This window comes from Spermophilus citellus (genome assembly GCF_964194105.1).
Source record: "Spermophilus citellus genome assembly, chromosome: 1".
NCBI classification, from domain to species: domain Eukaryota; kingdom Metazoa; phylum Chordata; class Mammalia; order Rodentia; family Sciuridae; genus Spermophilus; species Spermophilus citellus.
Window position 1 is genome coordinate 165,217,035 of NC_138182.1, and position 17,382 is coordinate 165,234,416.

General features: G+C 35.5%; 1 protein-coding gene across 3 annotated transcripts in view; it reads left to right on the forward strand.

Annotated features, from left to right (window-relative positions):
• Positions 1–3,220: 3,220 nt before the first annotated feature.
• Positions 3,221–17,382, forward strand: part of COMMD10 (COMM domain containing 10) — a 228,491-nt gene continuing 214,329 nt past the window's right edge. For 2 of the 3 annotated variants that reach the window (XM_081305290.1, XM_081305292.1), the window contains exons 1-4: positions 3,221–3,298; positions 4,767–4,857; positions 8,781–8,891; positions 10,302–10,457. In XM_081305290.1, coding sequence (XP_081161416.1) covers positions 3,258–3,298; positions 4,767–4,857; positions 8,781–8,891; positions 10,302–10,457 — 399 coding nt within the window. In that variant the 5' untranslated portion in view covers positions 3,221–3,257. The other variant, XM_081305291.1, reaches the window with a different exon arrangement.

The window sequence follows — 17,382 nt, forward strand, 5'->3', positions numbered from 1 at the left end:
TTTCAAAGATAATCACTCACTTTTGAGGGGATGGGATGTTGGAAGATGGATTTGGGTGTGCCTCCTTATTGTGTCCAGAGCTCATTTAGGATTGGAGGAGTCTTCTGGGAAAAGGCTCACACTTCGTTCTACTTCACTGAGTATCAAACGTATAAATCATGCCTAGCAGGGAGAGGATGAATGTGCAGTGAGGGTACAGGAAGAGAACACAAAGAGGTCTTCGAGTAGGAACCCACTAAAAGGGAGGGACTCCAAAAAAGACAAAGCTCATACTCAGAAGGAAGGGTTAACTCCTCTGGAAACTCTGAACTGTTCCCTGGTCTTACAGCTTTTGCCATTTACTGACACTCAGGAGTCCAGAGGGAAGTAATCTGGAGGGGCGTACAAGTGGGAACTTAGTCATGGGTTCCTACTCAGTTCCATCTTTACCAGACCCATGAAGGCTGTGGACTCTGCAGTGGAGCTGCTTAGTCATCATGTTGCACACCCTAGAAATATAGAGGCGGTAGGAACCATAGGATTAATTTGGACCAACAAGAGAGACAAAGAGAGAAAAAAAAAACTCTTTCAAAGAGTTTGCAGGCAATTTTTTCTTCTTCTACTCCTAAGTTATAATGACTCCAAATAGACTCTCTGTACAGTACTGATGTGTAAGCTAGGTTTTGAAGCTGTAACCAGTTGTATAACATGCCACCTTGTATTCAATTTCCTCCTTTCCTTTCTTACTTCCCTTTGCCCTCATTCCTACTTCCTTGCATTTACAGCCCTCAGTGAGGCACAAGAATGTAAATCAGGTTGTTTCCTACAGGACCTGGCTAACACAGAAAGTCAAAAAGTTTGTCTTGGTGGAAGTTTGCAGTGAAGGTAGGGGCATGGAAAAACTGATGAATTCAGCATGGCTTATTGTTAATAAATGAGAGCAGAAGATCTGGGCTCGGATCTATCATGAAGATGAGTCAATGAATTTGGAGGGTAAGGGTGGAGAGTGGTCATGAAATTTTGCCTTCAGGAAATATGATTCCTGTTCTATAGCAGGTGGCAACTGTTGAAATAACCTGGAGGACTTTTTCATGGACATATATGCCTGTATTCTAGAGAATGCAGAAATATCTTAGGTGAGGCTCTCAAATATTTGAGGGGCAAAATTATTCACAGCACCAAGCCTTTTTAGAAACAAATGATAATAAGAAGTAACCAATCCATCATTGCACAAGTAGAGAAACAGAGCAAGAGGCCTCTGTGTCCATCAGTGACTCTCTTGTGAGAAACTTGGAAGTCTGTGCTTTATTGTATAAGAAGGGTAGAGCGTTTCTTGAAGGTGCACATCATATTACCTAATCCTTACCACAGTACAGGGGAGCAGACATTATTCTTATCCCCACATTACAGATTAGTAATGGGAAGTTAAGTGAGACTGATATTTTGTCCAAGGTTATAGAGATTCAGTATTTGAACTACCTTGTTCAAAATAGCAAAAAAAAAAAAAGGCAACTGAGAAGGAGGAGGTGAACTTCACTATAGATTTGAAACAGTTTAAGCAGGTTAGTAGCTCCACTTCAGGCAATGAATCAAGACAAAAGGAAAATGATTTGAAGATTGAGAGAACTAGAACCTCTTTTAAGTTGTGCCAGGTAAGGTAATCTGTGTTTGGATCAGGGACCTATAATTTATGTTGATTCACATACATCTTCTTCAGATATGCATAAATTGGGGAGTGTGTGGAGTGGTTGTGGAACTAAATGTATTTGTATGTATTCAACACACTGTATAATTGACTCAATTATCCATGTGGGGATTATTCACTTTTAATTTGCAATCTGGCTTCTCCTTTCAGTTAAGATGTTTTTGGGCTGCTCCAGGAATGCCAACTAATTTAAATAATAATTTAAGCAAAACATAATTAGTGAGGAAAATTAAATTCAATCTCTTGCCAGTTCTGGAAGATTCTACTGTTGAAATGCAACTCTAATCCATCCACTGTCTTTTCATTCTCCAATGCCTTTTTAGTGCCAGCAGATTTTATTGCTTTCCATAGATTACTGCAATAGTTTCCTATGTAATTTTCTTGCTTACCTCTTTCCAGTCCAGAAACTTAAAAAAAAAAAAAAAAAAAGGGCGGGGGTGGAGTGGGAGGGGGTGGGGGCAGAACACCAAACTCAGTTCTCTTCCCAAAATTTCTTTACTTAAAAACATTTCATGCATAGGGAAAAAAATGAAAAAAAAAATTAATGGCTGCCCATTTCTCTCTAGATTAAGTGCAAATGCCAAAACCTGTCATTCAAGCTTTTCTAGTCTTAATTCCTGCCTGTTTTTCAAACTCCATTGGAACTGTCCATCTAGTTCTTACCCTTTGCACTGAAAAACCTTCCTCATCTCTGCAGGATTACTGCATTTGCCACCTGCTCAGGAGGCTTTCCTGCTTCCACCTCTGAATTCCATTAATGCTCTCCTTGTTTTTCTCTAAGGCATTTGAAAGTATTTGTGAAAATGCTATTCTCTTGGAAGGTAATTCATGGCACTGTTTGCAGTGATTCATCTTCTCTACTAGGCTGTGGTGGACTCAAAAGAGAGACCCGAATTCTTGTTCATTTCAAAAACTGGCAAAACTCCAGGACAGGAATTTTGGTATTTTACATCCCCCGTGCCTAGCTTAGTGCTTGACATATAGTAGGTACTCAGTGAATTGCAGGTACACACTTCAAGCCGGGTTATGGAGCCTCGCGGAGCTCAGGGATGCTGATACAGGAGTAGAGGATTGCTCAGTGCCAAGGCTGGAGCTGGCTGCACTAACTCTTTTGAGGAACGATGCTGGGCAAAGGAGGCATACTCCAGGGCTGGGTAGGGATGTGGCAGCTCCTTTGGCAGCCGCCGCAGCGTCTTAAACGTGCGCTATTGAAAAAATAATGCTACATATGTGTGTGTGTGGGTACACACACATTACTACATTACGTCTAAAGACACAAAAATACAAAAATGCACAAATGTACACCTCCAGCCAGGTAAACATTCAAGTATAAATAAACATACAGGTAGAATCTTAACTCCAATACGATTAGAGAATTACAGGGAGGACGACAGTGATGATCCCTCGCTCTTCCAGGAAGGCAAGACAGGTCTCTTTGGGCTTCCAGCCTCAGGAGTCCGAGGAAGCAGGCAACTGCCGCGCAGCTTGGGCCTTCCGGGTTTCCGTCCTCCGCCGCCCGGATTGGTTGGGCGAACCGCAGCTGACAGGGGGCGGGGACTAGGAAGCAGCGAGGATGGCGGCGTCCGCAGCGCTGATCCTGCCAGAGAGTCCTAGGTACTGTCCCTCTGGTCACTTGCGGTAGCCGCGCGAGGATGTCCCTGCTGCTTACTGTCCTGGCGCCGCGGCGGGGCCTGAGTGGGCGCGGGACTGAGGAGTGGGCGCGAGATTGCCGACGTTGCTTCGTGGGCCACGCAGGTCCGCCGAGTGCGTGGGAACGCTTGGTGCTCCACCTTTACGGAGGTTCCTCTGTGGCTGACAGTGCGCCTGGCAGCCGTGGTCTGTAGGAAAGTGCGTGGTTGTGGTCACTTCTGAGAGTGTTGTCAGAAGTTCCCGGGCGCTACCTTGAGTAGTGACGAATCACGTGGAGAAGTATTCTGTTTCCCTTTTCAAGTTTCAGACCTGATGATGATGATGGGAAAGGCTCTGGCTGGTGCTGGAGGGTGTATAATACTTAACGTGTGTCGGTATTGAATAAATCTCGGGTCAGGGTTTTTGGCTGGTCATATAATCTGGCTAGATTTTGGTAACACTTTGGTTTCCATTTTACTTATCTTTTTAAAAGCAAATTTCTCTGTGGTAGATAAGGTTGGCTGCCCATGGTAGTGATGAAAATTTCCCTTTATTATTTTTGATTTTTGTTTTGAGACCAAGTCTTGATATGTGGCCTGGCTGATCTTGAACTCCAGGGCTCAAGTGATCCTCCCGCCTCAGCTTCCCCAGTAGCGGAGAGTATAGGTGTGCACCGTCACACTAGGCCCAAAGTTCTCTTTTAAAATAACCCCATTTAAATAAAAATGATTCAATTTATTGAAATGTGTTGTGTGGCTACAAAAGAATCACTGAAGTATATAGGCAAATAATTGAGTTGGAAAATAACTTATTCATGCCTGGATTGGACTGAAATCTTCTCAAGAAGAGAGTTGTCATTTTTAAGTTTTTCCTTCATCCTGGACTCCTTTGTTTCTGACATCTAATTTCTTTCCTCAAATCAGTGGAACACACACTACCTCATTAAACCGTATTTAATTTGGTACTGAATTGTTCTTATCATATTGTTTGAATTTGACTATTACAAATGAAACAGGGTGTTAAAGCAACCATCTTCTTAGTAATAACAATTTTTTTGTATGCAGTGTCCACCTCCCCCATTACTTGCTATTCAGCATTATGTTTTTAGTGTAATTTTCTAAATTACTGTAACCCCTATCTCACTCTTTTATTAGTTCCATTCTGGATTAAGTGGTTACATGAACATCTATGGAGTAGTGCGCCCCTTGTAGTTTGCTTTGCCTACAATAAGAGAAAATTTTCCAAGTGCACCTTTTCAACAGAATACTGTTGGGGGGCATCTTTTTGGAAATGTTCAGATTGCCTTACTCTTTGAAGGTTGCCATTTTCTTTACCTGACTTAACTCAGACTTTCCATATAGCAGTCAGAATTTTTGAAATGAAAACTTGTAGACAATGATAGCAAGTATATTTTAAAACTTGTCTTAAAACTTTCTTTTATTAATTTATTTAGCATGAAAAAAGCGGTGTCATTGATAAATGCAATAGATGTAGGAAGATTTCCACGATTGCTTACTCGAATTCTTCAAAAACTTCACCTGAAGGTTTGTATTTTTTGTGTTTCTATGTCATGTAAAAATTTCTTCTGATGCCACTGAAACTCTTGTCATTTGTAGAATTTGTGTGTGTGTGTGTGTGTGTGTGTGTGTGTGTGTGAGAGAGAGAGAGAGAGAGAGAGAGAGAGAGAGAGAAATACAGTGTTTTCCAGTGTGTTCTCAGGAATACTTGATTTGTTGCAGATTTTATAGTGTTCCATGGTCCAAAATCTGGAAAACTCTGTATTCCATAAAGTTAAATTTTAAAATTATGGAACTTTTCATATCTAATATAGTAGTGTTTATGGTAAACATTAAAGGTGAATATGGCATATAACATTTTTTCAAATGTATTTGACCTTGGAAATGTTTTATTGTAGTATGTATTTGGGAAGTAATGTTCTGTGGAACATGCTTTGGGGAAATTCTGATTCATTTTTCCTTTTAATAATTCTGTGGTATTTGCTTTAAACTAGTATTTAATCTTTCATCTAATTTTATTTCTCTTATTCTTTTATTTCAATGGTGTGGTTGTTTTGGATGTGTGGGTGTTTGATAATTCATTACTTGGTTGCCAGTCCAACCTAATTTCTTTGTTAGGTTATAAAAATTTGATTTCATCAAACCCATGTTTATGGAGCACCCAGTAACTGCTCTGCCTTGTACCAGGCATCAATAGCCAATGACAACCAGAACTCTTATTCTTTCTTCTTCTTTTTCTTGGCCAGGAAGTAGTCCCAGAACCATACCTTACTCCCTATGTTGTATTTGTCAAATCTGAGTTGTCCTTATAGTGCTAGTTCAGATTCTTATCTTTTACTTGGAATACAATAATTACATTCACATTAGTATCTACGCGTGTAGTCTTCTTACTTCCTATTGTTTCTTCATAATATAATTTTAATTATCTTTCTAAATGTTTTTCTCTCAAAAAAAGATTGATCAGCCAGGTGCATACATGTTATCCCAGTGACTCAGGCTGAAGAGGAGGACTGCAAATTTGAGGCCGGCCTGGATAATTTAGCAAGATCCTTAGGGTTTTAGGGGGAACTTGTCTCAAAAGTAAAATAAAAGGACTGGGATTTAGCTTAGTGGTGAAGCACCTCTGGGTTCAATCCCCAGTTTTAGGGTAAAAACCAAAACCAACCAACCAACCAAACAAAAAACTCCTCCAATCATTTTTTTTACAGTGTTCAGAACCATCAGTGACTACCAGTTGCTAAGTGGAGAAAAGTTCAAAATCCTTAACATTGTGTCTATAATCCATTATAATATAGGTACAGCCTATGGTCTCCCCGCTTTGCATGTGTTTCAGTAAGACTGGACAATGCTCTTTTACTGCAGTGTGCCATAAAGTTTTTCAGTTGTATGTGTGTACTCTTTGGTTTGTTTGCCTTCAGATGTCCAAATGAGAAAACTACTAATGCTGCAAATATTTTGCAACCTCACTCTCACAGTTTTATATTCTCTTTTTGGTGCTTCTAAAACTTGCTTCATTTTCATTACACTTTAGTACTATATAATAAATATTTGTTTTATGATCAGAAGGCAATCAAACCTCTATTCCTCTTCACCAATCTACCCACCCCTGCTTTAAATATCTTGAGGGTCATGTTTTACTCATTTTATATCTCTCATACCTAATACATTGCTACTTACACAGCACTCAATACTGGTTCTCAGAGTTAGTTCTTTTCTTTTCCATGGGAAACAAATACAAATGGAGGTCCATTAAGTTCCTGCCTGTAAGGAATTTGTGATGTAGATGGAAGGACTAAGAACAACAATAGCAGTAATATTCTGTGTTATCTGCTCTTCACAAATAGTTACATTGTTCTCTATGTGACTGGTACTCTTTTAATGGATTGGTATTATTAATTCATCTAATCCTGACAGCAATTTGAAGTGGATACTATTGTCAGCCTCCTTTCATCCACAAGGAAACTGAAATAGAAACCAGTTAAATAACTTGCCTAAAATCATACAACTAGATAGTAATTTAGTCTGGCTCCAAGAGTCCATTCCTTTAACCCATTACACTAAACCTCAGGAAGGAGTATAAGACATTATATAAATCAGCTCCAAAGTGAATGATGCAGGCAATAGATATAGAAGTTTTACTTTTCTTCCTGAGTCAGTGGTTGCATTCTTAATTGTGTAAAACAGTATGGGGAAAAAAACTTATATACAACTTTCATTCTTGATACCGGGGAGGATGGAGCATTTGCATGGAAAATTTGATGCGTAGTTTGTCTTTGATCTTCTCAGTTACCTCTGGAGTTGAGAATAAGTTATTAGGTGTCTGGAGGTAACCATGTAGCTGGATCATTCAATTCTGAATATTGTGTCATCAGAGACAGTGGGATTGGGTGAGATGTGCTTGTTGAGAAATGAAATAACTGAGGACAGAGCATGTATGTGAAATCTTGCCTGATAAGAGAATGTCAGTAACAATTTCAGTTTTTATTTATTTTTTTTCCCAGGCATTTTCAGGAGATGATCTTACAGAGAGGTTCCTGTTGTGATAACAGCTCTTAGAGTTTGCAGTGTATTTCAGGATTGGCCACCTTTCTTTTATGTACATTAGTTCTATCAAATTGGTGTTTGCCTTGAAAGAAGCAGAATAGTGGAACTTGAGGCAGGTGTATGGGTGAAGAGGTTTAGGGAATTGATTGCTACTCTAAATATCATCAACTTGATACTTTGGTTTTACCAAGTTTTTTTTTTTTTCTGTTTATGGTGGAGTATGCCAGTCTTTATCCAGGTTGCTTCCTTGAATTCCTTAGTAGGGATTAACTTGAAGAAACTAAGACAGCTTAGATTTAGAATATGGGCATGCATACCTGACCATGGACCTGGGAGTCAGTTTTCTTTGAACTGGTCATCTTCCTAGCCCATCCTAACATGTATATTGTGTGTGTGTGTGTGTGTGTGTGTGTGTGTGTGTGTGTGTGTGTATGTTTGGGGTATTTGTTTTGGTTTGTTAAAATATGCAAAGGTTGCTGCTGGCATTTAATGTACACGGATTTTTAAATATCTTGTAATGTTTCATCTGGCATCTCAACAGTTTGTACTTGGAAATACTGAGGGAAGTTAAGACAAACTTCCCTAGCTGAGAATGTAAATATAAACATTTATGGCCTCTGAGCTCAGGAATGGCTGTTAAAACTCATGTAATAAACCAAAAACATATATATGTGGCTCCACAGAACAGATTTTAGGCCTTCACATAAACCCTATTGATATAACTGTGCTGTATGTCTAGTTCTAAGAATCAGCTGTCTGGGTTCCTAACTTGGGAGAGCGGAACCAGCAAACCAGAGGACGAAGGTGCTACTATATAATGGGTCACATAGGCAGTTTCAAGCAATGACTACTAATCATGAAATGAAATGGAAGAATTCTGAAAACCAGGTATAAGAAATATGAGAGCAATAGGGAAGAGAGTAGAATGAATCAGACATAACTTTCCTGTGTTCATGTATAAGACCAGTGTAACTCCATATCACGTACAACCTCAAAGAATGGGAAGTTATACTCTGTGTATGTGTGATATGTCAAAATACCCTCTGCAATCATGCATATATAAAAAGAAGAAATAAAAAAATAAATAAAAAATGTAAAAACACAGGAGTCTGAGATTTTTTAAAAAATTGGACTTAAAAATCATCAGCACTTCTTAAAGCTACTGTAACCAGGGCATCATTGCACATAATTATGAATTGAGTCATCACAAGAAGTTAGTTTTATCCAGTTTATTTTGCTTGTAGTAGTGTAGAATGGAGGTTACACCTTTTAGAAAGTTATATCAGTTTCCTTTCATCCTGGATTCACTTTTTCTTTAATGTTCTCATTCATATATGAATTATTGAGTCAAGTATGAGATTTGAATACATAAATATGTGCTAAGAGATTGCTATTTGTATTTGTAGGCTGAGAGCAGTTTCAGTGCAGAAGAGGAAGAAAAACTTCAAGCTGCATTTTCTCTAGAGAAACAAGATCTCCACCTTGTCCTTGAAACAATATCATTTATTTTAGAACAGGTATTTTTATTACCTCAAATTTCCTTACTATGATTTGTTTACTACATTATTTGTATTGCTGTGATATCTATGACATTCCAGTTTTTTTCAAAGTGTGCAAGATGGAAACTGTGAATACATTTATTTTATTTTTTGCTGTGAACACATTTTAATCAAGAATTTCAATATAGTAAAAAATATTTGAAAGCATCATTTCTTTCAACAGTGTTTCATTCTACAAAGCAACAGCGCTGAATAGCGGTAGAGATTTATTGATGTGAATCAAGACTTTCTTGATTTCAGACAGCTATAAAAGATTTGAATTCATTGTTACTTGGTGTTGTACTTTGGAAAAATGGAACACATTTAAGAAATTAGATAAATGATTTGGGGGGATATATTTGACTAGAATGATAAACAAAAATTTTAGAAAAGAAGTGTTATCATAGTAATTTTTTTTCCTATTGAGCTTCCCTTTTGTATTACTTCATCTCAAATTAGCCTTGAGCTCTCATACCTGTAGTCTTCCCTTATTTGTATTTCTTTTAACCTTGGCTCATCATAGTAGGTCACATGGTTAGTCTTTCCTTATTTCACATATGTCAGTTATGTCACTCAGAGGATTTTGAATTTATCTGGGGCAGGGATGATATGCTTTGTGTAAGCCCACCACTTCACTGGGCTTAAAATAGATTCTCAAGAAATTTCTCTTCATTGCTTAAACAGACTATTTGTAAAATAAAAGATTAAATAGTACTTCATGAACATTCTAGTAAACAAATTCTATTAGGAGGACAAATTTTCAGGCATCTACTACAGATTTATATAATTACAGGTCATAAAGATGACTGTGATTCCTATTGATGGTGAGCTTCAACAGAAGAACAAAATAATTGAATAGGATAGTGCAAAATGGTATTTATGGGAAATTTATTCTGTTCCAGAATAATGTAAAAAACAGAACAAGTAATCACTGTTAAAAATTTTTACAGTTCTTAAAATTCTGTATTACCTAAGAAATAGAAGGATGAAGATAGTTTTGAAAACTATTTCTTGAAAAACATTTGTTAGTTGAGAAACAAAATCATTGTAAACTTTGAATAGTTAAGTTAAATAAATAAGATGAAATTTTAACTGAGGTACAATTAACATAGCCAGAGCAAAGAAACTTTTTTGCTTATTAAGTACATGTAATATTGTTTAAATGGGCAGAATTGAAAATCGTTAGCCCTCATAATTTAGCTTTTTAATCCTGAATCTTTTATGCGTTGATAGTATATGATATTGTTTATAAAACAATCCAAAATGTCTGCAATAAGAATGTGAAATGTTGTTTGATTTAAATCCCTTAAAAGTAATTTTGTATTGATTACAGCTCAAAGTCTCTGTAAGAATAGAAGGATATATGTAATTTTTTTTCCTCTTTAATAGGCAGTATATCACAACGTGAAGCCAGCAGCTTTGCAGCAGCAATTAGAGAGCATTCATCTTAGACAAGACAAAGCAGAAGCATTCATCAATGCTTGGTCTTCCATGGGTCAAGAAACAGTTGAAAAGTTCAGGCAGAGGATTCTGGCTCCCCACAAGGTATAGGATATACTATCTGAAAGACATTTTTAATAATGGACAAAATAAATTCTTATACTTCAGACGTTTTAAAGAGATACTATTTTGTTGAGAGGTAGAGTCAAGCAAATGAAAATATATACATAGTACTCTTATAAAATTATTTCTATATGTTAACATATTTGCTACCACAATATGATTTAATTTTAACTTACAGTTTAAAATATGCCTCTATAACTTTAGGAATGAGATAGTTTTCTTTCCTTAAGTCCATAAGCAGAGTTGTTATTCCTTTATCTGTGTCTCTATGCATGAACCTTATTTTAATTTTTACTGAATCATGTATGTAATTGTTTTTGTGTGTCTACATTAGTGCTAGCAGAATTGCTTATATGCTGTAGGTACTCAATTAGTATTTGTGAACTTGTGTAGCTAACAGTGAAGAAAATGAATGCTTTGAAAAAAAAAATACAAAATAACCAAAGTATCATAAAGCTCTTATGATACCTTTTAAAACCTTCAGTTTACTTTTGATGAAGTTTGAGATGATCATACAGATTTTGCCCCATTTTCTGTTAACATGTTGTGTATATTAATTAATTTTCAGGTGTTCAACCAACTTTGTATTCCTGGAATAAATCTTACCTGGTTATAGTGTATTAATTTTTTTCATATATTGCTAGAAATTTGATTTGCTGATTTTTTTTTCTTTTTTTGTGGTACTGGGGTTAGTCCCAGGGGTACTTTACCTCTAAGCTACATCCTCAGACCTTTTATTAATATATATTTTTATTTTGAGACAGGGTTTTGCTAAATTGTCCAGGCTGACCTTGAACTTGGGATAATCACATCTCAGCCTCCTGAGTTGCTAGGATTATAGATGTATAACACTGCCCAGCCTGATATTTTGTTACAGATTTTTTTTCATCTATGTTTGTGAGGGATATTGATTTGTAGTTTTCTTATGATGTCTTTGGCTTTGTTATCAGGATAACAAAATGAATTGGGAAGTGTTTTTCCTCCTCTATTTTCTGTAAGAATTTATAAAGGATTACTATTACTTTGCATTTCTGTCAGCAATATATAAGAGTTACAATAGTTCCAAATTCTTGTGAGCACTTGGTACTATCAATTACTTTTTGTTTAATATTATTTGTTAGTTGTCATGGACCTTTATTTATTTTTTATTTATTTATATGCGGTGCTGAGAATCAAACCCAGTGCCTCACACATGCTAGGCAAGCACTCTACCACTGAGCCACAACCCCAACCCCCTGTCAGTTAACTTTTAATAGAACCATTCTGTTAGGTTTGTGGTGGTGTCTTGTGTTTTTAATTTGCATTTACCTAATAAAGTATGTTGTTAATTTTTTTATGTACTCGCTTGCCATGCATGTATCTTCTGTGGTGAGTATCTGTTCAGATCTTTTGCCTCACTGTATGTCTGTATGTTTAAATTATGACTGATAGAGAAGTCTAATTATATAATATAATATAAAGAAAAGTCACAGATATAAACCTTAGCATATAGAATTGTAGTTTTTTGTTTTTCTTTTTTGGTTACAATGTGTGGAGGAGGAGGATGTTTGTTTTCTTTTTCTTAGTTGGTGTTAGGGTTATTTTTATATTCTAGATATAAGTTCTTTTTCAGATATGTGATTTTACAATATTTTCTGCCAGTCTATACTTTTATTCTTTTCTCTTAACAAGTGTTTTTTACAGAGCAAAAGCTCTTAATTTTGATAAAGTCCAGTCATTAAATTATTTTCTTTCTTGATCTTACTTTCTGTTTTGTATCTTAAGAATTTGGCACATGATTCAATGTAATGGAAATTTTCTCTTTTATTTCCTTCTAAATGTTTTATACATTTATGTTTTACATTTAAACCTACATTTGGCTTTGAGTTCATTTTAAGTGCAGGTTGAAGTTCATATTTTCTGTGTATGGATGCTCCTTGTTTCCAGCATTATTTGTTGATAACATCATCTTTTTGTCACTGAATTGCCTTGCCCCTTGTCAGAAATCCTTTTCACATAGATATGTGTGTCTTTTTTCTGGATTTTTAAATTTGATTACATTGATTTGTCTATCTTTATGCCAATATCCCCCATTTAATTTCTACAGCTTTATACTAGGTCTTGATATCAGATAGCATGATTCTGCTTACTTTATTCTTTTTTTTTTCATAATTATTTTGAGTATTCTAGTTTCTTCACCTTTCCATGTACATTTAGAAGTCGGCTTTCCTGTGTCTACAAAGAAAAAATCCTTCAGGGATTTTGATTGGGATTGGGTTTAATTTATAAATGAAGTTATGGAGAAATAACATTGAGTATATCTTTTCATTTATTTAAATCTTCTTTGATTTCTTTTGTCTGTATTTTTTCACAGATTATGCATATATTTTGTTAGCTTTGTAGCTAAGTATTTCATTGTTTTTTGAGCTGTTGTCAATGATGCTGTTATAAAAATGTTGGTTTCCAATTGTTTATTGTTACCATATTGAAATACAATTGATTTTTCTTTATTGACTTTTTATTCTAGTATCTTGGTGAATTCACTAATTAGTAATAGGAGCTTTTTTTTTGTAGATTTCTTGCAATTGTTTTATGTAGATAGTTACAACATCTGGGAATACAGATAGTTTCATTTTTTTTCTTTCCATTCTGTACAGCTTTTCTTCATTTTTCCTGCCTTATTTTACTGACTAGAACTTTGAGTATGATGCTGAACAGGAGTGTTAAGTCTGAGCATTATTTACTTATTCATAATTTTGGGAAGAAAGCATTCAGCCTGTCATCATTAAGATGTTATCTATAGGTTTTTAGAAAATGCCCTTTATTGTTTTCATCTCTCCTTTTAATTCTGGATTCTTCTGGCTGCTCTGTCCTTTACTGCCTCATTTTTCATAATTTGAATTTATTTTTCCTATATCCAACATAGATTTTAAGTTTTCTATCTTGTTTCCTGCAATTATTTCTTCTTTATTTTCCTTTTGTTTTATAGATTTCACTATTTCTGGCATCTTAGTAATCACACTACATAGTTTGTAGGTTTTTCTTTTTTGGTACTTCCAATGATAAGATGTTTTTCAGAGTCTCTGGCTGATGTTTTTATTTTATTTTATTTTTGGTAGCAGGGATTGAACCCAGGGGCACATAACAACTGAGCCACATCTCAGCCCTTTTTATAGTTTATTTTGAGACAGGTTCTTGCTAAGTTACTTGGAGTCTTGCTAAGTTGCTAAGGCTGGCTTTGAACTCTTTTTAAAATTTATTTTAAGTTTTAAAAATTTGTTCTTTTTTATATATATGTGACAGTAGAGTGTATTTTGACATATTATACATACATGGAGTATAACTTATTCTAAGACATATCGCACTTAATTTTTTTTTTTTTTTTGGCAATGCTGGGGCTTGAACCCAGGGCCTCACACATATGAGGCAATGATCTCAGCTACATAATTCCTAGCCCCTGGCTTTGAGCTCTTGATACTCCTGCCTCAGTCTCTGAAGTCATGAGGATTATAGGTGTGTGCTGCTACGCCTGGCTGATAGTGTTTTTCAAAAATAATATTTTTGCTTTGTAAGTTTTATAACTTTAGCTTCTGTTTAAGAAATTATTTAATCAGTTGTCATAAACAAAAACAGAAGATAGGCAGACTTGGTTAATTGTATATTAGCTCATTGAGAATGCTGGAAACTATGTTTAGCTAATTCCCGCTGTGACCAAAAGATGTGATAGGAATAATTTTGGAGGAGGAAGAGTTTATCTGACCCTCAAGCTTTCACAGGTCTTGGTCCATAGACAGCCTGCGCCATTCCTCAGGGCTTGAGGTGAGGTAGAATATCATGGCCGACGAGTGTTGCTGTGGGAAGCAGCTCAAGACGTCACAACAGGAGGCAGAGAGAGACTTCTGTCACCAAGGACAAAATATAAACTCCAAAGGCACCCTCCAACTCATCTCCTTCTTCCACACCCTACCTGCTTACAGTTACTACCCAATTAATCCCTATGAGGGGATTAATGCACTGATTAGATTAATTTCACCTCTAAACTTTCTTGCATTGTTTCTCTCATGAGCTTTTGGGGGATACCTAATATCTAAATCATAACAGACAGCAAATACATTTTAAATATCTTAAATACTTAATGTAATTATAACAAACATTTATTGTATTTATGATGGACCAAATATTATGCTAAGTACTTTATATCTAATAAAACTCATCAGTAGTTCTGTTATATATTTTATAACTCAGCAAGTTATCCAAGGTCATGGACCTAAGTAAGTGACAGAACTGGGATGGGACACTATGCCATACCACCACATACAGGTTAGCTACAAATTGTCTGTGTCATGCATTATGCAGAGTGATTTGTACAGTTTGTGTGTGTGTGTGTGTGTGTGTGTGTGTGTGTTAATGTACGTATTTGTGTGTATGCTTCTTAGTTTTGAAAAGGATATAAAACTTTAGAAAATGTAAGTAACTTTATCTTTTCAGCCATGTTTCTTTTAAAACATGCTACCTCTCACAGCTATAATGCTATTTAGGATATGGTGGCTAAAATAGCCATGTCTGAAATAGATCATGTCATTTAAATTGTTAAAAAAATGACAAAATGACAGACTTATAGAATGAATAAAAGGTGTATACACAATGACTAATTTTTTTATGGTAATTTAGGGATTGATCTATGTGTACTGTCTATATGATACTTATCATTTTAGTTCAAAGTAAATAAGATTTAAGATTCATTTAAATAGTTAAAATATCAAAAGTTATTAATTCAGTTTTTTTTTTTGTTTTGTTTTTTTGGTGTCAGTAATTAAACCCAGGGCACTTAACTGCTAGGTACATGCCCAGGCCTTCTGTTTTTTTTTTAATTTTTTTTTTTTTTTTAATTTTGAGACAGGGTGTCTTTATGTTGCTTAGGACCTTGCTAAGTATTGCTGAGGCTGTCTTTGAATTTGTGATCCTCCTGCCTTAGCCTCCATTTCAGGTGTGGAGCATCTTGCCCAGTTAATTCAGTTTTGTTTTTTTTGTTTTGTACCGGGGATTGAACTCAGGGGCACTCAACCACTGAGCCACATCTCCAGCTCTATTTTGTGTTTTATTTAGAAACAGGATCTCACTGAGTTGCTTAGCACCTCACCATAGCTGAGGCTGGCTTTGAACTCACTATCCTCCTGTCTCAGCCTCCTGAGCTGCTAGGATTACAGGTGTGAGTCACTGCACTCGGCCCTCAGTTTTTTTAAAACATAGCTTTATTGAGGTACAGTTGAAAAATATAACTTGTATGTATTTAGGGTATACAAAATGATTTAATATACATTGTTTAATGGTTACAATATATCCAAACATCAGTTACCACACAGTTACCCATTATTGGTATGTGTATGAGTGTGGAAGGACAGTTAGGATCTACTCATTTAGCAAATTTTAAGTGAACAATCTAGTATTACAAACTGTAGTCTTCATGCTGCATATTAGATCCTCAGAATTTCGTCATGTAACTGAAAATATGTACCCCTTGACAAACATCTCCCCATTTCTTCCATGCCCCAGCCCTTGGTAGCCACTATTCTATACTCTTCTGTGACTTTGATTTTTTTTAGAATCTACTCTCTAAGATCATACGGGATTTGTCTTTCTGTGAGTGGTCTATTTCATTTAACATAATGTCTTTCGGTTTCATTCCTGTTGTCTTTTTAAAGGCAGCTTATCTTTTTTTATGCCACATTTTCCTTATCTATTTATTCATCTGTGGACACTTAGATTGTTTACATATCTGAGCTGTTGTGAATAATGCTGCAATGAACGCAGTGTGCAGATATCTCATCAAGGTGCTGATTAAATTTTCTTTGGATATTTACCCAGCAAAGGATTTCTAGGTCATAAGACAGTTCTATTTTTAATTTTTTGAGAAATTTCCATTCTGTTTACAACAATGGCTATATGAGTTTACATTCTTACCATCAGTGTACAAGTAATCTTTTTTGTCCACACTGTTGTCAACACTTGTCATTTCTTGTCTTTTTGATAATAGCCATCCTAACATGTAGAAATAATATTTCATTGTTGTTTTGATATGCATATTTCTGAAGATGAGTGATGTTGAACACTTTTTTTTATATAGTTGGCCATTTTTCCATCTTATTTGGGAAGTACCTATTTGTGTGCTTTCCCAGTTTTTTAAAAATTGGGTTGATTTGCTGTTGAGGACTGTGAATTCTTTACACATTTTGAATAATAAACCCTTATCAGATATATCATTTGAAAATGTTTTCTCACATTTTGTAGGTTGCCTTTTCATTTTGTTTGTTGTTTGCTGTACAGATATTTTTTAGTTCAATGTAGTCCCATTTGTTTATTTTTGCTTTTGTTGCCTATACTTTTGGTTTCATATAAAAAAAAATCATCACCAAGACCAATGTCAAGGAGCTTTCTTCCTATGCATTTTATAGGAAGTTTTAGTTTCATATCTTAACATTATGTGTTTAATCTATTTCAGATTAAGTTTTGTATATGGTGTAAGATAAAGGTCCAGTTTCATTCTTTTATATATAGATAGCCAGTATTTTCAGTACCATTTGTTGAAGAGATTATCTTTCCCCATTGTGTGTTCTTGGCACCTTTGTCAAAGATCAGTTGAAAAACACCTTTTCTTCTCTTTTGTTATTTAGAGCTAATAAGTGAGAAAGGCAGATCGAAAAATAATCATAATGATAACTTTTCCTAGGATATGATTGAAAAAAAATTTAAAGTTTTATCTCCTCTCACTTTTTTTTAGCACTTTGTCTTAATCTCTTTGGAGACTTGAGACTGAAATGTCATCACCATTTATGAGGATTTATATTCCTCCCTCTTTTATCAGTGTTGACTGTCAGCAGAGCTCTCCTAACAGGGTTTTCTGTTTGATTTTAAAATAATGCCTTGTGGT